At 43.1% G+C, this 27,977-nt stretch overlaps 1 protein-coding gene across 7 annotated transcripts; it reads right to left on the bottom strand.

The window, feature by feature from the left end:
* Positions 1–27,977, bottom strand: LOC132389119 (zinc finger protein 383-like). Of its 7 annotated transcripts, XM_059961572.1 has the most exons (4): positions 25,236–25,355; positions 23,805–23,850; positions 23,551–23,718; positions 6,914–13,950 (listed from the first exon to the last, which is right to left on the bottom strand). In XM_059961572.1, the coding sequence occupies exon 4, from the start codon at positions 13,541–13,543 to the stop codon at positions 12,992–12,994; it is 552 nt and encodes a 183-aa protein (XP_059817555.1). In that variant the 5' UTR covers positions 13,544–13,950; positions 23,551–23,718; positions 23,805–23,850; positions 25,236–25,355; the 3' UTR covers positions 6,914–12,991. The 7 variants fall into 7 exon arrangements, 5 of the variants coding, with proteins under 5 accessions (XP_059817555.1, XP_059817551.1, XP_059817552.1 ...); XR_009510425.1 differs by lacking the exons at positions 6,914–13,950; positions 23,805–23,850; positions 25,236–25,355 and adding exons at positions 1–23; positions 27,709–27,977; XR_009510424.1 differs by lacking the exons at positions 6,914–13,950; positions 23,805–23,850; positions 25,236–25,355 and adding exons at positions 5,070–6,902; positions 27,709–27,977.

The raw sequence follows: 27,977 nt of genomic DNA, 5'->3' as shown, positions 1-27,977 counted from the left end.
AGTGGGCTCAACCACGAGCTGCTCTAAAAACGCATCTTGTAGGCATTCTAGGAAATTCCTCCTCTTGAGACCAACACCATCCTAATTTTCCTAATCACCTGCATGACAATCCTCCATGACCATTGTAACATTGCCCTTTTGGCACGCATTTTCTATCTCCCAATGTAATTTGTGGACCACATACTTACTGTTGTTTGGAGGTCTCTGTAGAATTCCCATCAGGGAGTTTATTTATATTTGCTGCTCGTTAATTCAACCCAAGGAGATTCTACACCTTCCAACCCCATGGCAACTCCTTCCAATGATTTTATTTAATATTTTACCAACAGAGCCACACAGCCCCGATAGCAGCTTGTTTTTGGCTTATTCTTTCAAGAAATATATAAGTATCTGGGAAACAAGAGGACCTGCAAACGCTAGAGAACTACACACAAAGTGCTGGAGAATCTCAGCATATCAGACAGCATCTAAGGATGGGAATCAACATTTCTGGCCAAGACCCTTTATCGGGACTCTTGATTCCCATGTATCTGGGAAAACTTTTGACAAAATTTAGTTCAAGGCTTAAAAAAAAACCCCTGTCAAACAGAGCACAATAGTAATCAAATACAACAAATGCAATAAACACCTTCATCAATACCGACATTGATTTTTCTTTAATAAAAATATCTTGGACCCATTTCAATCAGCAAAGTTAAAAGATAAATAGCAACTTTAGAAAAGACTATTTACACACAAACCCACTTAGACTTTGGACAGAAGGAGGAAGAGAAATCATACACATGAAAAAAATCACACAACCGTCAGATGAAACTTCAAACAACGTGAACTGACAACAAACATGAACTGGATTCAGCACTCCATGTGTGTATATGCAATCGCTATAAGAAAGATAGACCAGAAAACGTACATGAGAGGCCAACTCAGAAAAATGAATCATCACTCTCGAAGAAGACATTAACCAGTCGAATGAGTATGACCCTCCATGGGAGACATCCCAACGATCTGAGCAGACTGGATGGTGACAAGGAAGCATCGAGCACCTGACTGAGAGTTGGAAAACTGTTCCCAGAAAGAGAGACATTCCTTGCAGAACTACAGGACAAGGTGGTTAAAATGTAAAAAAAAAAATCAAAAAAATACATGAAATACAAACAAACAAGGCAGTAAGTGCACAAAATGCCAAGAGAAACCAGCCACAATCCAACACAATCCAGGATCCTGCAGCAGTTTAACTCAATCGGATTACTTACAAAAGTACAATCAAGTGGCAAATATCATTCACCGAAATATTGCTTTAAAGTACTGATGAATGACCTCCATCACTTCAAAAAGCCATCATAAATTTAAGCGTGATCCAGTTTTAGAGTCAAAATCTTACAAATTACATGATAATCCATACATTATTTCAGATAGGACAACCCATAATAACCATCCAGATATAACATTACAGGATAAACAAGCAGGAACAGCTCCCCCAATAGATAAAACTGTTCCCAACACACACGTGTTCCTCGACCACTGGAGCACCTCACCACAGGTACTGTTTGTGTCATCAGTCAGACAACCAAGTTATTTTCTCTGTCAATCAGCTTCCAAATGTTACTACTCTGTCATTCGTTGCCATGCCTGCTGCTGATTCCCTTCTCCTCATCATACGTTTTCACCCTGATCATCGCCAAGCCCCAAACTCTTCCCTGTGCAGAATTGCCTCTGGTTTCTGACCCTGCTCCGTTGAACATCCGACAGATGGTTCCCCATTCCGCTTTCAGTCTTTAGAGGAAAGTGCGCTTTCAACAACCCTTTAGAAGCAGGAAAAATGACCCATAATGTGGAAATGAGCCATGAATAAGGAGGTTAACTACCAATGTCATTCTTCCTCAACCCAGAGATTTGAGGGGCGAAGAACATCTCAGACAGAACTGCAGTCAGCTCGACTTCTTCAGTCTGCAGGAACTTCCAAGGAAACCTCTTCACCAACAGAGTGGTGACTGCTTGGAAACCATCACCACAGGCAGAGCGAGAGGTGAACAACAGGGGAGGATTTACAAGGACTCACCTGGAACAGAATCACTGGCAGGGTCCAGCTGGCCTGACTTGACCATCTACTGTACATTAGCAGTGTTATAAATTCAACAGAATCCGAAGACAGAGTTCAAAATAGAACTGATTTATTTGTATCAGAGCCAGAATATTAATCTCCAGTTCCATTAAAGGTGAATGTGCAGCAGAAGAAACTCCTCCCATGCCCAGTGACCAGGGTGCAGAACTGGGTGTGGTGAGCAGCAGCAATAATTGCGGAGTTCAGCACCGACAGTCAGTCTCAAAGTTGCATTCAGCAAAGGGGATGGACAAATATCCAGTATACAGCTTACTGAAACTTCTTCCTATTGTGAACTACAAGGTTAATGGTGCCATAAGGTTAATTACTGAGAGAATCCCTTTCACACTCACAGCAGGTGAACAATCACTCCCCAGTGTGAACTTAGTGAAGCACATTTGGTGGAGATGACTGAGAGAAACTCTTCCCAAAGTCTGAGCAGGTGATCGGCCTCAAGCCAGTGTGAAATCGCTGGTGTTTCAGTAGGTGAGATGACCATGTGAAAGACACCTCACATTCAGAGCAAGTGAACAGCTTCTCCCCAATGTGAACTCTCTGATGACTCTGTAGATTGGATGATTGACTGAATTCCTTCCCACAGTCTGAGCAGGTGAACGGCCGCTCCCCAATTTGAACTGTCTGGTGCGTAATAGGGAGGATGACAGAGTAAATCCCTTCCCACAGACTGAGCAGGTGAACGGCTTCTCCCCAGTGTGAACTGGCTGGTGTCTCCATAGGGTGGAACAGTGAGTGAATCTCTTCTCACAAACTGAGCAGGTGAACGGCCGCTCCCCAGTTTGAACTTGCTGGTGAGGCATTACATTAGATGACCGAATAAATCTTTCTCCACAAGTTCAGCAGATGACCAGCCTCCGTTCAGTGTAACTGACTGGTGTGTCCTCAGGTGGGAGGACAGACTGAATCCCTTCCCACACACAGCACAGGTGAATGGGCTTGCCCCAGTGTGAACTCGCTGATGTACCTTCAGATGAGATGACCGAGTGAATTAACTCCTATTGGCTGAGCAGGTTAATGGCCTCTCCTCTATGTAAAATGATGTGCGTGCCAGTCAGTCAGATGACCTAGTGAATCTCTCCCCATAGCCTGAGCAGGAAGGATGGTTGATTGGATCCCTTGCTCCACTTCTTAAATATCCAGACAGAGGCAGCACAACTGGTTTGTTGTGTTTTAATTCCCACAGAAAAATTCCTGGTCAGATTTAAACTGTAAAAAGATATACAAAATCCATCAGTGAGTGAAGGACAACATTTCAGATGAGATCACTTGAGAGTCAGAGAAGAACTATCAAATGTATATTTCAATAAAAGTACAAAAAAAGGAATATGCACTGTCAAAATCATGTAGAGTATACCACTGAGCTAACATAAAAAAGGAACCACAACTCCTCTTAACAATTCTTCTATTACTTCAAAACTTCTATTATTGAGAAAGAAAAAAGCATCACTTCCCAGTATTTCCTTCTTTCGGCAAAAATCTCAGGAGCAATATCTTCCACTATACCAATTTCAGTTGAATTGTAGATTAGTTGTCTTCTTTTTCTAGCCTCTCGGAGTATAGCTTTTTTGCTTGTATAACAATGCAAGAAAAGTATGAGTGGTCGTGGACGTAATTCAGATAAACGCCGAAATCTCGGAATTCTATGTGCTCTGTCGAGTAAAGGGTTCACTTCAAGGATCTCACTAAAAAGTGAATGCAGCATATCTCAGAAGAAATTTAACAGGTCACCAGTTTCAGTATTTTCAGGCAAACCCGAAAATTCTTCCAGCGCGCTCTGCTGTCTAAATCAATCATTTTTTTTCTCTTTGTTCTTGATAATTCCAATGTGACTTCATTAACTTTCTTTTCCATAGACGACACCTTCAATTCTTGTTTGTTAACTATTATTGTTCCCTCTCAATTCGATGGGTAGTCTGTTTGAGCATCTGAAAGGTGTTTCAGGAAAGGTCTTGCCGCTTCTCAATTCAAAACCAGATCGACTTCCTGCCATCATGATTAAATCTTAAATCCTTTAACAAAAATAATGAAATTGAAAGTCCAAATTCTTCAGAGATTCTTGAAGAGTAGAGATAGATTTGTCAAGCTTTCGGTTAGCATCCGTCACCTGTAAGAGAACCAAATTCAAGTTTCATATCATGTATTTCTGCGCAAGTAACAGATTTCTCTGATTTATTTGTTCTGCTGTTCCATTTCAGGAAAGGTCTTGCCGCTTCTCAATTCAACATCAGATCGACTTCATGCCATCATGATTAAATCATAAATCCTTTAACAAAAATAATGAATCTTCATTTTCAGAAACTTTTTATTGATGCATAATCTTCTACAGCTAGAAAATGATACAAAACTTCAACAAGTTCATATATATACAATTAATAAACCTGAAGAAAAAAGCTTATCAAAATATATGAAGGAAAAAAGGAGAACCCCAACTAACTAAAAAAAAGAAACTCCACTAACTACCAAAAAAGGAAAAAAGGAAAAAAAAAACATTAGGAATCAACTCCCACAGCAATACATCTTACCATCATATATTCATATTTTCTCTCTCTCTCTCTCAAAAAAAAAGAAAAAAGAATCATTAACTGCTAATTCATCCTTATATAAAATAAAATTGGAAGGAAACCATATAAAATAATACAAATTAAATAATTTGGCAAAACAGCCCCATCTTCTCTCAAAGTCCAATCAAGGATCAAAAGTTCTACTTCCATTTTTTTTTTTCCAAAACCGAGATATAACATTACTTGAGAAAACCATTGAATTAATGTAGGGACAGAGGTATCTTTCCACTTTAATAAAATAGCCCTTCTTGCAAACAATGTAACAAATGCAATTACATGTTGATGTGAAGATGCAATACCCTGAATATGATGTGGAACTATTCCAATTAGTACAGTCAATGTAATAGGTTGTAAATTAATTTTCAGAGCTTTAGAAATGGTAGAAAACAAAGATTTCCAAAAAGATTTTAATGAAGAACATGACCAGAATATATGTGACAAAGTGGATATTTTAGTTTTACACCTATCACAGTAATTGTCTATGTCAGGAAATATCTTGAATATCTCACCTTTGTTAAATAATAACGGTGAACAATTTTAAACTTAAGTAAACCGTGATTGGCACATATCAAAGAAGAATTTACTATTTTCAGAACTCGCAACCAATCTTCATTAACAAAGGTCATATTAAGTTCTCTCTCACAATCTTGTTTAATCTTTAGTGAGAGGATATCTTTTTATAGTAAACATAAATTATAAATTCTACCAATGGAACCTCTTACTAATGGATTCAAATTCAAAATTGTATCCAACAAATCAGATTCTGCCATATATAGAAACTTAGATAAGTATTGTTGTAAAAAAATGTCAAACCTGAAAATATTGCAGTAAGTGTGTATGAGAGAGAATATTTGCTAATTAACTCTTCAAAAGTCATCAATCGGCCATCACAAAGTAAATCTGCACAAGACCGGATCCCCTTATTTCTCCACAGGAGAAAAATCGGATGAGTTATTGAAGGTTTAAATAAAAAAATTCAATATAAAAAACCATTGTTCTAAATTATTGTTCTAAATAAAGTACAAAATAAGTGAGTCAGTTTGATCAATTTTTTTTATTTAAAAAGATAGAAATATTTTGAAAAATATATAAAAATCTAAGTAAAATCATCATTTTCACGGCATGGATACGACCTATTAAAGCAAGAGTAAGTGGATTCCATCCAGAAAATAGTTGTTTCATGGAGTCCATTAAAGGAACTACATTATCTTTATAAAGATATATATTTAGTAATTATAATATCTAAAGATTTAAAGAATGAACAATTCTAAATGGAATATCATTATATTTAAACACAGCAGCATTTCATGGAAACAATCCCCTTTTTATTGAAGTTAAGTTTATATCCTGAAAATTTACCAAAATCTTTTACCAAAAGATTATCTGTGTAAAGAGAAATCTTATGTATGGTTCAATTCATAGAAATACCATGAATATTTTTAGCTTCACGGAGTTTTATGGCCAAATGCTCCAGTACAAGATTAAATAATGAAGGGCTTAATGGAAAACCCTGTCTTGTGCCACTGAAAGTGGGGAAAAAAGGACCTGAAATTATTAGTAATAACTGTGGCAATAGGATTCTCATAAATCATTTGAATCCACCTGTTGAAATTATTACCAAAACCAATTTTTTCCTAAAATTTTAAACAAATATGACCACTCAACTCTATCAAATGCCTATCCTGCATCGAAAGAGATAACACATTGGGGTTCCTTAGATAGTGATGAATATATAATGTTCATCAATCTCCGAACACTGGAGAAACAGTAACGACCTTTAATAAAGCCTGTTGGCTCCATCGAGATAATTTTAGTTGAAATATTTTCCAAGTGGTTAGCCATTATCTTAGAGAGAGTTTTCAAATCCACATTTAATAACGAAATAGGTCTATATGATGAACATTCAGTAGGATTTTTATCTTTCTTAAGGATTAAAGAAATAGAAGCTTCATAAAAAGGTAAACTACCCTTCTGAAAGGATTCATGAAATATTTCCAACAGGTAACGAGAAAGTAACCTTTCAATTTTTATGTAAAATCCTACCAAATACACATCAAGTCCAGGAGCTTGACCTGACTGCATTAACAACATAGTTTTCTGAATTAAATGCTCAATAACTGGTGCATCAGGCATCTGTTGATCTTCAGCAGTAATTTGAGGAAATTTAATCTTATGTAAAAAAAAAAGCCTTCACTTTGGAGGAATCTGCAGAAAGTTGAGATCTATAAAGAAAAGAATAAATATCCTGAAAAATATTATTAATATCTTTATCGTTACATGATATATCTCCAATATTTTTACGAATCTTTAAAATTTGTCTTAGCTACAGCTGCCATTAATTGGGAAGCTAAGTGCTTAGTATTTTTATCCCCAAAAATATAAAACTGACTTTACAATTTAAGCAAATATCCTTCAATAGGATATGTTAGTAATAAATTATACTGTGATTGTAATTCAACTCTTCTTTTAAACAAAGCAACATTTGGAGAGGTAGCACTGATGTTATCTAATTCTTTGTTTAGAGATTTTATCTAATTCCATTCTTGTCTGTTTCTTCAGCTTAGCTATATATGAAATAATCTGACCACCTAAATAGTCTTTTAATGTATCCCAAATTACTAACTTTGAGACGTTTCCTGTATTATTAAAGATAAAAAACTCTGAGTTTCAATAAACTCAACAAATTCAGAACTTCGTTGACAATGTTCTGGAAAACAAAGTGGTCCAGTAGAAGCAACATCTTTCAGTTCAATTATTAGGTTTAAAGGAGTATGATCAGAGACAACAATTGCATCATATTCACATTTCTGAACATTAAATAGAAATCGAGGGTTGACTATAAAATAGTCGATTCTCGAATATTTATTATGAACATGTGAGGAAAAAAAGAGTATTCTCTATCACTAGGATGCATATGCCTCCAAATTTCAATTAAGCCATAATCAATTAAAAAAGAATTAATAAGTGATGCAGAATGATTAGGGAGTTGATGTTCGGATGATAGAAGCATAGAAAATAGGTTCAGGGGTAGGTCATTCAGCCCTTTGAGCCTGCACCGCTATTCAGCATGGTCATGGCGAATCATCCAACTCAGAACCCTGTACATACTTTCTCTCCATACTCCTGGTCGCTTTAGCCACAAGGGCCATATCTAACTCCCTCTTAAATATAGCCAATGAACTGGCCTCAACTGTTTCCTGTGGCGGAGAATTCCACAGATTCTCCACTCTCTGTGTGAAGAACTTTTTCCTCATCTCGGTCCCAAAATGCTTCCCCTTTATCCTTAAACTGTGACCCCTCGTTCCAGACTTCTCCAACATCGGGAACAATCTTCCTGCATCTAGCCGGTCCAATCCCTTTAGAATTTTATACATTTCAATAAGATCCCCCTCAATCTTCTAAATTCCAGCGAGTATAAGCCTAGTCTTTCCTCATATGAAAGTCCTGCCATCCCAGGAATCAATCTGATGAACGTTCTTTGTACTCCCTCAATGGCAAGAGTGTCTGTCCTCAGATTAGGGGACCAAAACTGAACACAATACTCCAGGTGTGGTCTCACCAAGGCCTTGTACAACTGCAGTAGAACCTTCCTGCTCCTATACTGGAATCCTCGTGCTATGAATGCCAACATACCATTTGCCTTTTTCACCGCCTGCTGTACCTGCATACCAACTTTCAATGACTGGCGTACAATTACACCCAGGTCTCGTTGTACCTCCCCTTTTCCTAATTGGCCACCATGTTTTCCTGCTCTTGCCACCAAGGTGGAGAACCTCACATTTATCCACATTAATTTGCATCTGCCATGAATCTGCCCACTCATCTAACCTATCCAAGTCAGCCTGCATCTGCTTTGCATCCTCCTCATAGCTAACACTGCCTCCCAGCTTCATGTCTTCCACAAACTTGGAGATACTGCATTTAATTCCCTGGTCTAAATCATTAACAAATATTGTAAACAACTGGGGTCCCAGCAATGAGCCTTGCAATACCCCACTAGTCACTGCTTGCCATTATGAAATGGTCCCGTTTATTCCCACTCTTTGCTTCCTGTCTGGCAAACAATTCTCTATCCACATCTATACCATACCCCCAATACCGTGTGCTTTAAGTTTGCACACTAATCTACTGTGTGGGACCTTGTCAAAAGCCTTTTGAAAATCCAAATATACCAGATCCACTGGATCTCCCCATCCACTCTACTAGTTACATCCTCAAAAACTTCTATAAGATTTGTCAGACATGATTTACCTTTCACAAATCCATGCTGACTTTTTCCGATGATTTCACCTCTTTCCAAATGTGCTGTTATCACATCTTCGATAACTGTCTAGCATTGTCCCCACCACTGATGTCAGGCTAACCAGTCTACAATTCCCCAGTTTCTCTCTCCCTCCTTTTGTAAGAAGTGGGGTTACATTAGCCACCCTCCAATCCTCAGGAATTAATCCAGAATCTAAAGAGTTTTGAAAAATTATCGCTAATGCATCCACTGTTTCTTAGGCTACTTCCTTAAGCACTCTGGGATGCAGGCCATCTGGCCCTGAGGAGTTATCTGCTTTTAATCCCTTCAATTTACCTAACACCATTTCTCTACAAACATGCATTTCCCTCAGTTCCTCCATCTAACTAGACCCTCGGTCCCCTACTATTTCCAGAAGATTATTTATGTCCTCCTTAGTGAAGACAGAACCAAAGTTGTTATTCAAATGGTCTGCCATGTCCTTGCTCCCCATGATCAATTCACCTGTTTCTGACTGCAAGGGTTGACATTTGTCAACCAATCGTTTTCTTTAAAAGGCTATAAAAGATTTTACAGTCAGTTTCTCTCATAATCTTTTGTCCCTTTCTGAATTAATCCCTTTGTCCTCCTCTGCTGGACTCTGAATTTCTCCCAGTCCTCAGATGTGCTGCCTTTTCTGGCTAATTTGTATGTTTCTTCTTTGGAATTGATACTATCCCTAATTTCCCTTGTCAGCCATGGGTGCACTACCTTCCCTGGTTTATTCTTTTGCCAAACTGGGATGAACACTTGTTGTAGTTCATCCACGCGATCTTTAAATGCTTGCCATTTCATATCCACCATCATCCCTTGAAGTATCATTTGCCAGTCTATCTTAGCTAATTCCTATCTCATACCTTCAAAGTTACCCTTCTTTAAGTTCAGAACCTTTTTTTTCTGAATTAACTACGTCACTCTCCATCTTAATGAAGAATTCCACCATATTATGGTCACTCTTACCCGGGGCCTCGCACGACAAGATTGCTAACTAACCCTTTCTCATCACACAATAATACCCAGTCTAGAATGGCTTGCTGTCTAGTTGGTTCCTCGACATTTTGGTTCAGAAAACCATTTTGCATACATTCCAAGAAATCTTCTTCCTCAGCACCCTTACCAACTTGGTCCACCCAATCTATATGTAGAATGAACTCACCCATTACAACTGTTGTACCTTTATTGCACGCATTTCTAGTTTCCTGTTTAATGCCATCCGAAACCACACTAGTACTGTTATGTGGCCTGTACACAACTCCCACCAGCGTTTTCTACCCCTGAGTGTTATGCAGCTGTACTGATATTGATTCCACATCCTCCAGGCCAATTTCCTTTCTTTCTATTGCATTAATCTCCTCTCTAACCAGCAATGCTACCCCACCTCCTTTTCTTTCTTGTCTATCCCTCCTGAATATTGAATATCCCTGGATGTTGACCTCGCATCCTTGGTCACCCTGGAGCCATGACTTTGGGATCCCAACTATATCATATTCATTAATAACTATCTGCACATTCAATCATTCACCTTGTTACAAATGCTCCATGCATTGACCCACAATGCCTTCAGCCTTGTTTTTAAACACTCTTAGCCCTTATACAATTATGTTGAAAACTGGCCCTTTTTGATTTTTGCCCCGGATTTGCCTGCCTGCCACTTTTACTTTTCACCTTACTACTTTTTGCTTCTACCTTCTGAAGCGTGAGGTGGTGCTCTTTGGAAGCTGAAATCTCCAAGGCAAAGTACAAAGTAAATGGTAGGATAATTGGTAGTGTGGAGGAGCAGAGGGGTCTGGGAGTACATGTCCACAGATCTCTGAAAGTTGCCTCACAGGTAGATAGGGTAGTTAAGAAAGCTTATAGGGTGTTAGCCTTCATATGTCGAGGGATAGAGTTTAAGAGACGCGATGTAATGATGCAGCTCTATAAAACTCTGAATAGGCCACATTTGGAGTATTGTGTCCAGTTCTGGTCGCCTCACTATAGGAAGTATGTGGAAGTATGTGGAAGCATTGCAAAGGGTACAGAGGAGATTTACCAGGATACTGCCTGGTTTAGTCAGCATGCATTATGATCAGAGATTAAGGGAGCTAGGGCTTTACTCTCTGGAAAGAAGGAGAATGAAAGGAGACATGATAGAGGTATACAAGATATTAAGAGGCATAGATAAAGTGGACAGCCAGCACCTCTTCCCCAGGGCACCACTGCTCAATACAAGAGGATGTAGCTTTAAGGTAAGGGGTGGGAAGTTCAAGGGGGATATTAGAGAAAGGTTTTTTCACTCAGAGGGTGGTTGGTGTGTGGAATGCACTGCCTGAGTCAGTGGTGGAAGCAGATATAGTGAAATTCAAAAGGCTACTAGACAGGTATATGGAGAAATTTAAGGTGTGGGGGGGATATATGGGAGGCAGGGCTTAAGGGTTGACACAACATTGTGGGCCAATGGGCCTGTATTGTGCTGTACTATTCTATGTTCTATAATCAGCTGCTTCATCAACTGTCAAAGCAGAATCGGCTTGCTAAGCGTTCCCCTGAATTACACTTTGTAAGAGAATATGCCAACCCTCTGTTGGCCATTTTAAACTCTGAGCAAACTTCTCAAAATGCTGAAAGTATTTATCAACCTCTACCTCGTCAAATGGAGGAACCAATTTAACTTCTTGACTGGCCTCAACTTAACACTAGAGTCTAACGCTAGACCCCTTTGCTGCAATCTCTCTATCTTTTCCAACTCAAACAGCCGGTCTTTCTGCTTCCTCCCTGTTTTTCTGTCTGTCTAGTCTCAAGCTCCCACTGCCTTTCCGCAGCCTCCATCTTTAATTTTTCTCACTTGTACTGGAGCTCAAGCTCACGAGGTTTACTTTCAGGAAAAAACTCCAACTCTGCCACTTTAAACACTCCCTCAGATACATAATGTTCAGCTATTATCCTCTGCATCTGAGCCCTCCTCATTGTCGATTTCCCCTTAGCAAGTTTTAACCTTCTAGCAAGACTCAACAACTCAATCCTACCGGCGTCCTCTAATGCCTCAGAGGCTAGTGCTTCCTGACATCTATCAACATCCATTGCTGCTGATTTTCCACACACAAATAAATCAAAAGGAATTTCCCCAATGAAATCGATAACTAATCAATACACCCCCAAATCTGTTCATATTCCAGTTGCAGGCCCCAATTTTACTCTGAATTGTTATGCTTTAGAAACGAACCAGCAGCAATGGACTACACCTGGAGTCTGTTTTTGATGTTAAAACAATCTTTAATAGAATCTACTTATACAATAACTTAAGGAAGATAAACAAAAGTTAAGTGGCATGTGTGTAAATATAGCTCCCAAACTATTCTCGGGGGAAACAAGGCTTGGAGTCTTGAGATGGTAAAGTATGAATGTTCAGTTCATCCACAGAATAGGTGATGAGAGAGAGATATTTGTAATCTAGGGTAAATGTCGAGAGAAGGCAATTATGTTGAATTCCACAGGTTCCATGGTTGTAAAATGAGAGAATAGTCGCTGTAGATTTTATCTGTCATCATTCCAAATCCACATATGAATTATCACCGAAAGTGACTTGTCACAAGAGGTATCGTCAAGTGAATTACCACACCACATCTAGGCAAGGGTTAACACATCAGTGGTCTTCACAGGATACCCCAAAACAGATCCACTCCTATGGATCAAACAAGGTAACAACCACACATTCGATGTATGCTGAATTGATAATTAACCCACCATTGTGGGCATAGTAAAATTCCAAACAGTGACCCTTGTCCACTAGTTCCCTGGGTTCGATCCTTCCATTTTTCCTCCTTCATCCCCATCTGACTCTGAGTGTCTATGTCCTCGGTTAAACTAAACAAGCTGCGAGCAATGTAAAATAGCTGCAAGTCAGACTGATTCATCTTCTTCATTTCTCTCTCTTAAAATGATAGTCCACAGCAAACGAAACCTAGAGATTCATAACAATGGCCACTCCTCATTGTGATCCGACTGGTGTACCAGCAGTTGGGATGACTGAGTGAATCCTGTCCCACATTCTCAGCAGATGAACGGCTTCTCCCCGGTGTGAACTTGCCGATGTCTCTGTAGACTGGAAGAGCGAGTGAATCTCTTCCCACATTCTGAGCAGTTGAACGGCCTCTCCCCAGTGTGAACTCGCTGGTGACTCTGTAGGGTGGATGACTGAGTGAATCTCTTCCCACATTCTGAGCAGGTGAACGGCTTCTCCCCAGTGTGAACTCGCTGATGTCTCTGTAGGCTGGATAACTCAGTGAATCCTTTCCCACATTCTGAGCAGGTGAATGGCCTCTCCCCAGTGTGAACTCGCTGATGACTCTGTAGGTGGGTTAACTGAGTGAATCTCTTCCCACAGACTGAGCAGGTGAATGGCTTCTCCCCAGTGTGAACTCGCTGATGTACCAGTAGGGTGGATGACTCAGTGAATCTCTTCCCACAGATTGAGCAGATGTACGGCTTCTCCCCAGTGTGAACTCGCTGGTGTTTCCACAAGGTGGAAGAGTGAGTGAATCTCTTCTCACAGACTGAGCAGGTGAACGGCCGCTCCCTCGTGTGAACTCGCTGGTGAGCCATTAGATCAGATGACCGAGTGAACCTTTCCTCACAAATTCAGCAGATGACCAGCTCCTGCCCGGTGTGAACTGACTGGTGTGTCCACAGGTGGGATGACCGACTGAATCCCTTCTCACACACAGAACAGGTGATTGGCCTTACCCAGTGTGAGCTTGCTGATGTACATTCAATTGTGATAACCAAGTGAATCCATTCCCACTGTCTGAGCAGGTAAACGGCCTTTCTCCTGTGTAAAATGACGGGCATGCAAGTTGGTCAAATGACCGAGTGAATCCCTCCCCACAGTCTGAGTAGGAAGGATGGTCGATTGAATCCCTTGCTCCACTTCTTAAATATCTAGACAGAAACAGCAAAACTGGCATGCCAAGTTTGAGATTCCTGGAGACAAATTCCTTCTCATTTTTAACCTGTAAAAAGATTTTCAAAATCCATCAGTGGGTTTAGGACAACATTTCAGTTGAGATTACTTGAGTTGCCAAGGTTTGATCTGGTATCACACTGTTACAGTGAGGTACATCCCAAGCTGGAGAGAGAAATCATCTTCTGACTGGGCAGAGTGCTGGTATCTGGAATGAGCATCAATTCCCTGATGCTCTTCCTGTCTCTATAAGAATGGGGCATTTCTGCCGTCTCAAATTTGTGCCTTGGCTCAGTCTGACTCTCTCCATTGGTATTATTCCCTGTTCCCACTGAGCTGCATGGGTGCCCGGCCCCACAGTAACTTAAACACTCTCACACAAATAGTTTTTCTTGATGTGCAGCTGGGATTTTCTTTTGTGTTATTAACTTAAAGTGCCACAGTTTTAACGCCATATAAAAATTCCTGCTGAGGTGAATGGTTGGTTCGCACAGTTGTTAAAAGGGCTCAGAGTGAATTGTTGTAATATTTCAGGTTCTTCTAGAAATGTACAACACAGAAACAGACTAAAATAATCGATAGGGATGGGGGTAAGGGTAGGCCGGCAGAAGGAGGCTACCTAGGCGGGAGATAAGGTATGGCTCCATCCACCTGTGTCTCCATCTTGATGGCAGAGGAGGCCAAGGACAGACATGTCGGAGTGGGAGTGGTCTGTGGAATTGAAGTGTGTGGCCACAGGGAGATCCCACCACTGCTGGAGGACCGATGGCCGATGTTCGGCGAAATGGTCTTCCAGTCTGCGGCGGGTCTCCCCAATGAATAAATGGCCACATCGGGAGCACCGGATACAGTATATCACCCCAGTTGACTTTCAGCTGAAGTGATGCCTCACCTGAAAGGACTGTCTGGGGCCTGAGATAGTGGTGAGGGAAGAAGTTTGGGGGCATGTGTAGCACTTCTTCCATTTGCAGGGAAGAGTGCCCGGAGGGAGGTCGGTGGGGAGGGTTGGGGGGGAATGAATGGACAAGGGAGTCGCGTAGGGAGTGTTCCCTGCTGAAAGCCGAGGGTGGGGGGGGAGAGGAAGATGTGGTTGGTGGTGGGATCACGTAGGAGGTAGGAGGTGGCGGAAGTTACGGAGGATTATGCGTTGGATCTGTACGCTGGTAGGGTGATAGGTGAGGACCAGGGGGGACTCCATCCCTGGTGGGCTGGCGGGGGATGGGCGAGGGCAGAGGTGCGTGAAATATGGGAGGAACGATGGAGGGCAGAGTTGATAGTGGACGAAGCCACTTTCTTTAAAAAAGGAAGACATCTCTTTTGCCCGAGAATGAAAGGCCTCATGCTGAGAGCAGATGCGGCGGAGGAATTGAGTGAAAGGGATAGCATTTTTGCAGGAGACAGGGTGGGAGGAGGAATAGTCTAGGTAGCTGAGGGAGTTAGTAGGTTTGTAGTAGATGTCAGTGGATCGGGTGTCTCCAGAGATAGAAACAGAAAGATCTAGAAAGGGGAGGAAGGTGTCGGAAATAGACCAGGTGAATTTGAGGTGAAAGTTGGAAGCGAAGTTAATGAAGTCCCAGGCCCCAGGCAGTCCTTTCAGGTAAGGCACCACTTCACCTGTGAGTCAACCGGGGTGATATACTGTATCCGGTGCTCCCGATGTGGACATTTATACATTGGGGAGACCCGCCACATACTGCGAGACCGTTTCGCTGAACACCGGCGCTCAGTCCTCCAGCAGTGGCGGGATCTCCCTGTGGCCACACACTTCAATTCCACAGACCACTCCCACTCCGACATGTCTGTCCTTGGCCTCCTCTGCCATCAAGATGGAGACACAGTTCGATGGAGCAATACCTTATCTCCCGCCTAGGTAGCCTCCTTCCTGCCGGCATGAACATCCAACTCACTGAACTCCATTGATACCCCTGCCCCCCACCCTTACCCCCATCCCTATCGATTATTTTAGTCTGGTTCTCTTTCTCTCTCTTTGTCCCCCCTCCCTATAATCTCTCCCCCCAGACCTACCTTTCTTTCTCTTTTATTTCCCATAATTCTCCACCTTCCCCCAGCCCATTTCCCTCCAGCCTATCACTTCCCAGCTCTCTACTTTAACCCTCCCCCCACTTCTTATCCCCATCGACCATTCCATGTTACTTCACTCCTGATGAAGGTTTTCGGCCCGAAATGTCATTATTACCTCCTCCCATAGATGCTGTCTGACCTGCTGAGTTTTGCCAGCATTTCGTGTTTTTTTATTTATTTCCAGCATCTGCAGATTCACTCGTGTTGAACACAGAAACAGGTCCTTTGGGCCATCTAGTTTGTGCTGAACTATTTAAACTGCCCACTCCCACACCTCTACCATCCAGGTACCTACACAAACCTCTTAAATGTTGAAATCGAGCTGGCACTCCTGAAGGCTGCTCATTCCACACCCGGATGACTGTCTGTACGAAGAAGTTTCCCCTCATGTTCTCCTTAACATTTCACCTTTCACCCTTAACCCCTGGCCTCTGGTTGTAGTCCCACCCAATCTCAGTGGAGAAAGCCAGCTTGCATTTCCACTATCTATTCCTCTCTATCACAATCAAATCTCCCCTCAATCTGCTACATTCGAAGGAATAAAGTTCTGACCTGTTCAATCTTTCCTTATAACCCAAGTCCTCCAGACATGGCAACTTCATTGTGAATTTTCTCTGAAATCTCTGAACCTCTTTTACAGCTTTCCTGTAGGCAGGTGACCAAAACTACACACAATACTCTAAATTAAGCCTCACCAATGTCTTCTACAAGTCAACATAACATCTATATAATGTCAATATTTGGTTCATGAAGGCCAGTGGGCTAAAGTCTTTCCTTCCATCTCTATCTGACTGTGAGACCACTTTCAGTGAATTAAGGACTTGTATTCCCAAGTCCCTTTCTTCCACAACACTCCTCCGTGCCCGATCAGTCATTGTGAAAGGCCTCCCTTGGTAGGTCAGACCAAAGTGGAACACCTATTTTCCATTTCTCAAACCATTTTCCCAGGGGGTCCAGATTGCACTGCAAGCCTTGATAGTCTTCCTCGCTGTCCACTACACCACCAGTCTTGGTGTCATCCACAAATCTGCTGATCCAGTTAACCACACTATCATCCAGATTACTGATATAGATGACAAACAACAACAGACCCAGCACTGATCTCCGTGGCAACCACTAGTAACAGGCCTCCAGACAGAGAGGCAACCATCTGCTACCACACTCTGGCTTCTCCCAAAGACATTGTCTCATCCGATTTCCTGTCTAATCTAGAATGCTGAATGACTGAACATTCTTGACCAACCTCCCATATGAGATTTTGTCAAGTGCCTTGCTAACGTCCATGTAGACAACATCCACTGCCTTGTCTTCATCCACTTTCCTGATAACTTCCTCGAGAGACTCTATAAGACTGGTCAGACATGATCTACCATGCTGTCTATCCTTAATCAGTCCACATTGAGCCAAATACTTATATATCGGGTTCCTGCCCATATGTTCTAATAACTTTCCCACAACTGATGTCAAGTTCACTAACATAACATTTTCTCGTTTTTACTTAGAGCCCCTCTCGAACAGTGGAACAACATTGTCTGTCCTCCAATCCTCCAGTACCTCACCTGTCACTAAGGATGATTTCAATATCTCTGCTTGAACCCTGACAATTTCTGCTCTTGTCATCCGCAGGGTCCCAGGGAACTTGCCGAGCCCTGGGAATTAATCCACGCTAATTTGTCTTAAGGCAGCAAAAACCTCCACCTCTGTAATCTGTCCAGGGTCTCTGAAGTTGTTGCTGCTTTGTGTCACCTCTATCGACTCTGTGTCCATCTCCTGAGCAAATACAGATACAAAACTACTATTTCAAACCTCCCCCATCTATTTTGTCTCCAGTATAGATTACCATTCCGATCGTCCAGAGTGGGCTTGTTTCTGTTCTGACCTTCTCCATGTTTCTGTGACAGAGAAGCTGGCCAAACCTGACTGGAAGGGGAATCTGGTAGGAATGACGATGGAGCAGCAATGGCTGGAGTTTCTGGGAGCAACTCGGGAGCTGAGTGATAGACACATCCCAAAGAAGTTGAGCATTGGAAAGGCAGGAGGACACAACTGTGGCTGAAATGAGAAGCCTTAGCCAACATAAAAGCCAAAGAGAGGGCAAATAATACAGCAAAAAACATTGGGAAGCTTTTAGAAACCAACAGAAGACAACTACAGAAAGTCAGATGAGCTCAGGGTGTGGAAATATGATATTGTAGTCATTAATGTGTCTTGGTAACATCCAACAGCCTGAGGAATTTAGAGGAACAAAATATCCCTGGCCTCGATATCTCTTAAAAACAAAGGTTCCCTGCACCAATTACCTTTCAAGTTTTATTATGGTAGGCACATACAAACTCTACACCCTCAAAATTTCACTTCTGAAGAACCCCCACTTACCAAGTACTCCTTTGCCAGAAAACAGCCTGTCCCAGTCCACACTTGTCAAATCCTTGCAAATACCATGAAAATTGATCTTTCTCCAATTTAGAATCTCGAGAGGTCCAGGCCTCTGTTTTTCCGTACTTACTTGGAATCTCATGGCATTATGATCACTATACACAAAGTGTTGCCATTCACTAATTTCTGTCACCAGCCCTAGATCGTTTCCCAAAGCTTATTGCACACTTCTACACCGGATGTGTTACGTACTGATTAAGGCTCATTTGACAAACTCTACCCCATCTAGTCCTTTTACAGTATGGGAGTCCCAGTCAATATATGGAAAGTTAAAATCACTTACTATATCAACTATTGTTTCTTGGTATAGTCTGTGAACTCTCTACAAATTTGTTCCTCTAGATCCCTCAGACTGTTGGGTGCAACCAATTCCCAGTAATGCCTACGATATCACAATTCCATGCCCTGGGCTCATCTGGCTTTCCTACGATGCTTCGTGCATCGTGATTTCCACAGCTCAACACATCCATCGCACCAGGCTCAAGCATTTGATGCTGACTCTGTCTGAGGTCTGAACAACCTCTGTCTGGTGTCAAGAAAACAAACTCTCCCTCAATGTCAGAAAAACCTCTGACGCTGAATTTTGTGGTGAGGACGCAAGAAAGGTTTTCTTCTGATGACTCTCCATGAAGGTCATGTTTGTGCAGGTGTCACTGCACAGTAGAACAATGCACCACCACTCCAGAGTCTGCTAAATCTTCCTGAAGGTCTTTTTACAGTCAAACAGGGGTTTTGATTTGCCTTTCCAGCAATCCTACGAGTAGTTCTTTCGGAAAGTTTTCTTGGTCTTCCAGACATCAACTTGACCTCCACCGTTCCTGTTAACTGCCATTTCTTAAATTACATTACAAACTGAGGAAACGGCTACCTGAAATCGCTTTGCTATCTTCTTATAGCCTTCTCCTGCTTTGTGGGCATCAATTATTTTAACTTTCAGAGTGCTGGGCGGCTGCTTAGAGGAGCCCATGGCTGCTGATTGTTGGGACAAGGTTTGAGGAGTCTGGGTTTGTGATCTGCATAACTTGGCCTGTCCTAACGATGACTGTGAACAAGCCATTGTCCTAACAAGCTAATTCAGGTCTGAGACCTTGGTAAAATTTAACTGAGAGCTCAAATCTCTTGGGGTGCCCAAACTTTTCCATGATGCTCCTTTCCTTTTTTTCCCCACTCTAAAATTGTACAAAACAGAAATAATACACTAAACTGCTGAAGAAGGATTTCAGCCCAAAACGTTGTCACTACCTCCTCCCATAGTTGCTGTCTGGCCTGCTGAATTCTACCAGCATTTTTGTGTTTTTAATAATACACTAATCTTGCTTAAAATGTTGAATGTTTTATCTTTAATTTTATGACTTTTGGAGACCAGTTCACCTTCTACTCACTGAACTATTCATAGTAACAGGAAGTTTGACCAGTGGTGCCCAGGCGTTTGCATACTGGGGTGGAGAGCGCGGGGTGTGACGGGGGAGAGGGGGAGGAGGAGGAGGAGTGGGACTGACAAGGAGCGAAGAGGGAGAATGCGTGGGGTGAGTGGTAGATTTGGAGGGTGAGAAAGAGGGGAAGACAGTGTGGGATACGGGAGCCAGCAGGGAGAGTGTTTGAGAGAGGGGGGAGGGTGGGATGTAGGGAGAGAGACAGAGAGGGAGAGAGCTGGAAATGGAAGAGGTTACAGAGTGGTGGAGGCGACTGAGTGAGAGAGACGAGTTTGATTGAGGTGCATGAGAGAGGAGGAGATGGAGAGGGGAAGACAGAGGGTGACTGAGATCGAGTTGGTGGGTGATAGGGTTAGGGACAAGGATTGTGGGATGGGAGAGAGAATGGAAGAGTAAGAGAAACATGGATAGGGGAGAGAGGGAGAGAGAAATGAAGAGAGGCATGACAGAGTGAGGAGATGAAGAGAAACAAGAGAGAGGAGTACGATTTATTACTAGAGGGGTAGAGAGAGTAGCAAAAAAGGAAAGCGCGAGGAAAGGGGTGAAAGAGAGTGGGAGACTGGTCAAGTAGCAGTGCAACTGAGAGGGATAGGGAAGAGAGAAGCGGGAGGGAGAGAGGCGGTGAGGAAGCAAGGATGATTGAGGGGGCGATGATAAGGAAGGGGTGAGGGAGAGTTGAGAGTGTGGGAGAGAGGGAGCAAGAAGGGAGGGCTGGAGTAGAGGGCCCCAATGAGAAAGACTGTGAGGAGGGTGTGGTGAGGGAAGTGGGGTAAGTAGCTAGGGGTGAGGGAGAAAGGCAAGGAGACTGTGTGTCTGATTAGAATTGTTAGATTAACTATTTATCCAGTCCCCAGTTGCAGAGTCATTAATCACGTATGTTCACAACTCACCGAACAAATCCACCGTGGGATTACGGTTCCATGCTGGGAATTATGAGTGTGAGGGCAGCTTGCTGTTCTCGGTGTCGGATGTGGGAGGTCCCGGAGTCTCCTAGCCTCCCGGACATTCACATCTGCGCCGAGCTGCAGTTCCTAAGGGTCTGTGTCAGGGAACTGGAGCTGCAGCTCGATGACCTTCGTCTGGTCAGGGAGAGTGATGAGTTGATAGAGAGGAGTTACAGGCAGGTGGTCACACCGGGGCCACGGGAGGCAAACAGGTGGGTCACGGTTAGGATGGGGAAGGGGAAGAGTCGGGTACTAGAGAGTACCCCAGTGGCTGTACCCCTTGACAATAAATACTCCTGTTTGAGTACTGTTGGGGGGGGGGGGGTTGAACAGCCTACCTGGGGGAAGCAACAGGGGCTGTGCCTCCGGCACAGAGTCCGGACCTGTAACTGAGAAGGGTAGGGAAAGGAAGAGGAAGGCAGTAGCAATAGGGGACTCAATAGTTAGGGGGGTCAGATAGGCGATTCTGTGTAAGCAGTCAGGAGACCCGGATGGTAGTTTGCCTCCCTGGTGCCAGGGTCCGGGATGTTTCTGATCACGTCCATGATATCCTGAAGTGGGAGGGTGAGGAGCCATAGGTCGTGGTACATATAGGTAGCAATGACATAGGTAGGAAAAGGGAAGAGGTCCTGAAAGGAGAATATAGGGATCTTGGAAGAGAGTTGAGAAGAAGGTCTGCAAAGGTAGTAATCTCGGGATTACTGCCTGTGCCACGCGACAGTGACAGTAGTAATGGAATGAGGTGGAGGATAAATGCGTGGCTGAGGGATTGGAACAGGGGGCAGGGATTCAAGATTCTGGATCATTCGGACCTCTTTTGGGGCAGGAGTGACCTGTACAAAAAGGACGGATTGCACTTGAAACCTAGGGGGACCAATATCCTGGTGGGGAGATCTGTGAAGGCTACTGGGGAGACTTTAAACTAGAATGGTTGGGTGGTGGGAATCAAATTGAAGAGTCTAGGAGAGAAGAGGTTAGTTCACAAATAGAGAAAGCTTGTAGACTGTGAGGAAATCTAGGAATAATGTTGCATATTTCCCTGAAGGTGGAAGCTCATGTGGTGGTGAAGAAAGCTTTTGGTATGCTGTCCTTTATAAATCAGAGCATTGAGTATAGGAGTTGGGATGTAATGTTAAATTTGTACAAGGCATTGGTGAGGCCAGATTTGGAACATTATATACAGTTCTGGTCACCAAATTATACGTAAGATGTCAACAGAGAACAGAGATTTACTAGAATGTTACCTGGGTTTCAGCACCTAAGTTACAGAGGAAGGTTGAACAAGTTAGGTCTTTATTCTTTGGAGCATAGAAGGTTGAGGGGGGACTTGATAGAGGTATTTAAAATTATGCGGGGATTGATAGAGTTGATGTGGATAGGCTTTTTCGATTGAGTGTAGGGGAGATTCAAACAAGAGGACATGAGTTGAGAGTTAAGGGGCAAAAGGTTAGGGGTAACATGAGGGGTAACTTCTTTACTCAGAGAGTGATAACTGTGTGGAACGAGCCTCCAGTGGAAGTGGTAGAGGCAGGTTCGATTTTTTCATTTAAAAAGAAATTGTATAGGTATATGGACAGGAAAGGAATGGAGGGTTATGGGCTGAGTGCAGGTCAGTGGGACTAGGTGAGAGTAAGTGTTCAGCACGCACTAGGAATGCCGAGATGGCCTTTTTCCGTGCTGTAATTGTTATATGGTTTTACCGCGTACGATTCTGGTCTCCATATCCGACAGCGGGGAGTTTTAACTCATATGGGGACCAACTGCAGCTCAACCCCAGCTGATGCGGGTGTTTCCCCTGTTCAGGTGGCGGTGAGGAAGGGGTTAATCTCGGGTTTGTGTAAATCGAGGGCTGGTTGCTGTGGGAAAGGGGTGGGACCGAGCCGGACAGCGGGAGGCTCCGGGCTCTCCAGTCTTGCATCCCTGGTTTTAGTTTTGCACCGTGTCGGGATCGCGGGATCAGTTTGTTGTGGTTCCCCAAGCTGGGAGGGTGAACGTGGGTGAAGGGGGCCTGTCTATGTGTCGGTGTGGGATGAATGGTCAGAAGGGTGTGGGGCCACTGGCGGGACAGAGAGTGGTTGGGGTACTGTGGGTGATATGACGTGGGTGGATGGGCAACGGGTAAATTACGTTGTCAACGAGGGTGGAACTGGTCCAGTGAATCAGACAGCTCAGCTCGCGTGTCCTTTCAGGAGGCCACAATTCTCTCATCATCTTAATCACTGACTAATCTTCCTGTTAACATTGAGTTTGTTACAGAGCCCCAGAGTCTGGGAATGGCTGGGTGGTAGGAGGCACAGGGTGATGATGAGAGGCTGTTTCTTGGACTCGAGTTCCATGCTTAGTGACGTTCCCTGGGGTTACACCCATTGCTACTTGTAATCTATGTCAATAATTTGGTTGAGAAAGTACAGGGTATGGGTAGAGTTTGCAGCAAGTTCAAACAAATACTGTTTTTGAAAGACAGTCAGTATAAACACTCCCCTCTCTTTCCCTCTCCCCACTCAGATCTGACCAAAAGCTACTTCAGAGGATGCAGGATCTTTTACTGAGTAACCACTGTGAGGGAATGGGAGTGGTTTCAAAGGGCTGGGCTGCTGGAAGCACATTACCAGACCTGGATTGATTGCAACTGGGTCTGACAGAGGCATAACTGGTTCTGCTGGGCACATTCAGTCTCACTCCAACTATTTCCTCCCTTCCTTTGTACAGGTATGTAATGTCTAAAGGACCAGTGTTTGAGTAAATGAGACTCACCAAACTTTCTCCTGACTGAATCACCGGAATCTCCGAGTCAGATGGGTTCTCTCCAGTCGGTGCTCTCAGTCCTCGGGTTGGTTCATTTGTTGCTGTTCCCACGTCATCAGTCGTGGTTTGCCTCCAGTTGGGGTTTTTCTTCAAATAAATCTCTCACCACAGGTCGAACTTTAAACAGAGAGACAATGAAGCACATTAATAATGAAAAGGAGAACCAAACATTTCTGTGTAATGTTACTAAGAACAAAACTCACTGAAATTTAAACACTGAAGGCAGATGTAATGATCTCAGTGAAGAATCTTTTATTGTCCCTCACATGTCACAGACGATATGGGATAAGAAGGAGCCATCATTCAGTCATGGTAAGACATAAGACACAGGAACAGAATTAGGTGATTCGATACATCTGGTCTGCTCCACCATTCAACCAGGGCTGATTTTTATTCCAACACCACATTCCTGCCTTCCTCCTGTAACCCTGAGCTGCTCAGCAATCATCAATATGTTAATCTCTGTCATATGTATACCCAAATGGCAGCTTCAACCACCCTCTGTGGCAACAAATTCCAAAGATCAGACATCTTCTGGCCATAAAATGTTTCTCATCTGAGTTTTAAGGGGAAGCATCTTTATTCTGAGACTGCACTGTCAGATCACAGTCTAATGGAAACATCCTCTCCATGTCCATTGTATCCAGGCTTTTCAGCATTCGGTAGGTTTATTAACCATACATCCCTCCACCACCCCCACCGGCCCTCTAAACTCCATTGAGCACAGGTCCAGAACCATCAAATGCTCCTCATTCATAACACCGATCGTTCCTGAGATTATTCATGTAAACCTTGTTAGGAACACTGTACTGAACACATTTCCAGGAAAAACGGAAAAATCGGTTCCAGGATAATTGACAGGGAAAAGTTGTGCTTTCTTTACTGTTCTACTATCACATGTGCTGGCGCGTGGCCAAGTGGTTAATGCGTTGGTCTAGTGATCTGAAGGTTGCTAGTTCGAGCCTTGGCAGAGGCTGCCTGTGTGTCCTTGAGCGACGACACCGGTGCCAAACTGTATGGGTCCTAATGCCCTTCCCTTGGACAACATCGTTGGCGTGGAGAGGGGAGACCTGCAGAGACTCTAACGGAGGCCTACAAACTATCACAGCCATTTTCATTTCCAGGTTAAAACAGGTCCATTCCATGAAATATAAACCAAGAAATAAAAAGAAACTGGAATTACCAGAAAGACTCTGCAGGTAAGGAACAGCTTACAATACAATTCAATTAATAACATTTCATTAGATTGAGTTCAAACATTTTCAGATATTAGTGCAGATCTCCAGCACAGCTGCCTGATTTCCACTGTGTGACAGTGGGGGGGGGGGAGATTTCCAAACACAGTTTGAACACCAGACTCAGGGTCTATTTCTACTGTTGTAAACACGGAACAGCCCAGTTACTCACAGCCTCTCCCTGTGAGGATGGAATGGGAACTCATCCTCTCCTCAGACTGGCAGTCATTGCTTCCAAAGGAACTCCAGAAACAAACATCTGATCCCAGGCCAGAAATACTCGATCAACACCTCACAAGCCCAAACAGCTCAATCCCTGGGTCCACTTTAGCTGGATCAAAAACTATGATATCCCAGGACCCAACCTCACAGACTCACACAGCTTAATCTGCCACTCACCAACCCTGAGAGTCTCACACATCGTCCCCACATCTCACACTGGGTCGTGCAATCCGGGATTTCCCCACAACCAATGTCCAGCTGCTCGAAATTTCTGCTTCATTGCAGGACGAGCGTCCGGCCCCATCTGTAGAAGCTCAAACCAAAGTCAAAGCCAAAACACCAATAGTTCCATTTGCCTGGAAAGCCGATCACAGGATTAGAGCCCAAGCACCAACTCTCCCAGTACTCTTTGCTGCCAGCAAAATGCTGCAGTGTGTCAGCCCGTCACTGTTCATAAACTAGCACCTCCACACCAATGCACAACAGAACTGGGACCTGATGACCCTCCGGCATTCCAGCTAACAATAACCGATTCTGGAAATGACTCAGCGAGGCCAAAGGTACAAAAGAACACTTCACAATGAAGACAGAGGTTGGAAGAAAGTTTGCTGATATATAACATTGAGGAGGTGGGATACAGGGTGGACCGAAGATGACCCAGATGGGAGATGTAAATCACTGAAGCAGGAAGATGGGTTTAGGAGACTGCACAGAGGTTGAACAAGATGAGCAGAGATAAGCAGATGGAACCAGGTGGGAGAAGGGATCATACATTCAGAGGTGCAGTGCTACCAGAGCTCACCGGACAACTGCTCCGATACCTCTGTAAAAAAGTCAAAATAAACAAGCGGGTAATTTAACAGCAGCCACATATTAAATAGAGGGAATTCTACGGAAGCAGGGGGTTGGGAAGTGGGGGTGTTGGCTGGTGGGGAAAAGTACCAGTAATAACATTAGGATATTTGATCGTTTTTGGTTTAATCCTGGAGCTGTGACTGTTTTTTATTTAGGTATTTGTGAAATTCCTTCTCGCTCGACCCATTGTCCAAGGAAGCTGGGAAATACCTGCACAGAAGTGCAAGCATTTTCCTGCTCTTTCCAACGGGTACCATTGGATTCCAGGAAGGAGCTATATTAAGCACGGAATGAACATAGAAACCCAAGTTTAGAAGTTTAAAACAATGAAAGAAAAATTCACTGCTCGCTCATCTTCTTCCTGATTTTGATCAAATACACAAGCTAATCATCCAAAATCCTCTTCTACACCTGGATAAATTTAGTTTTGTTTTACAAGCTAAATGGAAAAAAAAACATTTCTGGGCTATAAGGTAGTTTTATGTCATTTCAACTACCATTAATAGCGGATCAACCCCTTGGCCTCGCTCCACCAACTGTAGCTGATGGGAAAGAGGCTCTTTTTCTCTTTGTGTTGATAGGAAAAAGAGTAATTTAGTGAGGCAATGAATGAGATGAAATGCATTTCCAAAACTCCCAAATGGTTGCTGTCCTCCCGTTAACATTTGTCACTTCCAAACAACGATATTTTCTATTTGTATAAATGCGATAATAATTTATGTAAAGATTCAAACTTCTTTAACTTTTTATATATTTAAAGACTAAACAGGATCTGTAAAGGTCGAACTATGTAACACCCGACGTGTGAGGAGATTGTATCGACACTCACAGATACACTTCCCGTCCAACCATTTCTGCGAGAGAAATGGTACGAGGCAGATTTGCCAACCTACCACTTTTGAGAATAACATTCAGCAATATTTGTGGCTTTTGCAATAGTTCATCAGAGTTTATTTTTTCATACTTGATTACTTGGTTCCAATTTAGGTGGCTAAAATCGTAAAAAATGAATTGCTTTATTTCTGTTATTTTTATACCTCTGAGGAACACTGCTAAGCGCTGCGGGCCCTGCCGTCTGCTCTGACTCAGTCGTATTAGTAAGGCTACATCTATGGTGGTCCGTGGATTACTCGCAAATCCTAAAGTAAATTTTTCTCAGTAACAACCCTTTGGCTTCTAAGCAAACAAAGTTATTTTACTTGCTTGATAATTATATTTTATGATAATCGGTTAAGTGCAACAATGCAATATTTTGTCATATTATTAAATTAAGTATTATATGTTTAATTTTACCAGTTATACACTGAAATGTAATGATAGGCTGTCATCTTGTTAATGTCTTAGCTGTGGAGCTCTGGAATTCATATATTTATTTCACCTTGGTTTACTGCTTGCCATTATAGGAAGCCCTATATATGTCACATCCAATTTGTGCACCTGCTCATTGCACGTATGGGGCAAGGCAGTTGCCCAGTAAATGAAATGAGCATGTACACAAATTGGATATCACAAACTGGAAGTGATTGATAAGTTCATGGCCTAAGGTGGAAGGAGTCAATTTTACAAAACCGATCAATTTTACAAAACCTAGCCATTTTCAATTATGTCAAACAGAAATACCACAAAAGTTATTAACTTCAAACTTTCTGCATAATCACTCAAAGAGTTGAACGACACGTGCAGGCACCGAGCGCTGTATAACTTCAGGCCTTCCAACTTAGGCCACGAACTTATCAATCAAACCACCACCCACCCCCCCCCCCCCCCCCCACAGCTCCGGCAGCTAAAAAATTACCACTTCAGCCCTGCTCCTCAGCCGTCCGGCAGAGCTCGGGCCCGGCCCTTTCCCAATGCAACCGGCCCCCGAGTTACACAACACCGGGATCATTCCCGACTCACCCCTGCTCGAATCGGAGAACCGCCAACAACAGCGGCACTCGGCACCGCGCATGCGTTCAGCAGGCGTTTCTCCGCAGCGCCACCGATGGCCGGAGGTCTGCACATCGTCGCCGAAGGCCGGAGATCTGCACAGCGCCACCAGTGGCTGGAGATCTATACAGCGCC

This window comes from Hypanus sabinus, unplaced genomic scaffold, assembly GCF_030144855.1.
Source record: "Hypanus sabinus isolate sHypSab1 unplaced genomic scaffold, sHypSab1.hap1 scaffold_476, whole genome shotgun sequence".
NCBI lineage: Eukaryota > Metazoa > Chordata > Chondrichthyes > Myliobatiformes > Dasyatidae > Hypanus > Hypanus sabinus.
Note: the sequence above shows the minus strand (reverse complement) of the source record. Positions and strands in the feature narration are given on the sequence as shown.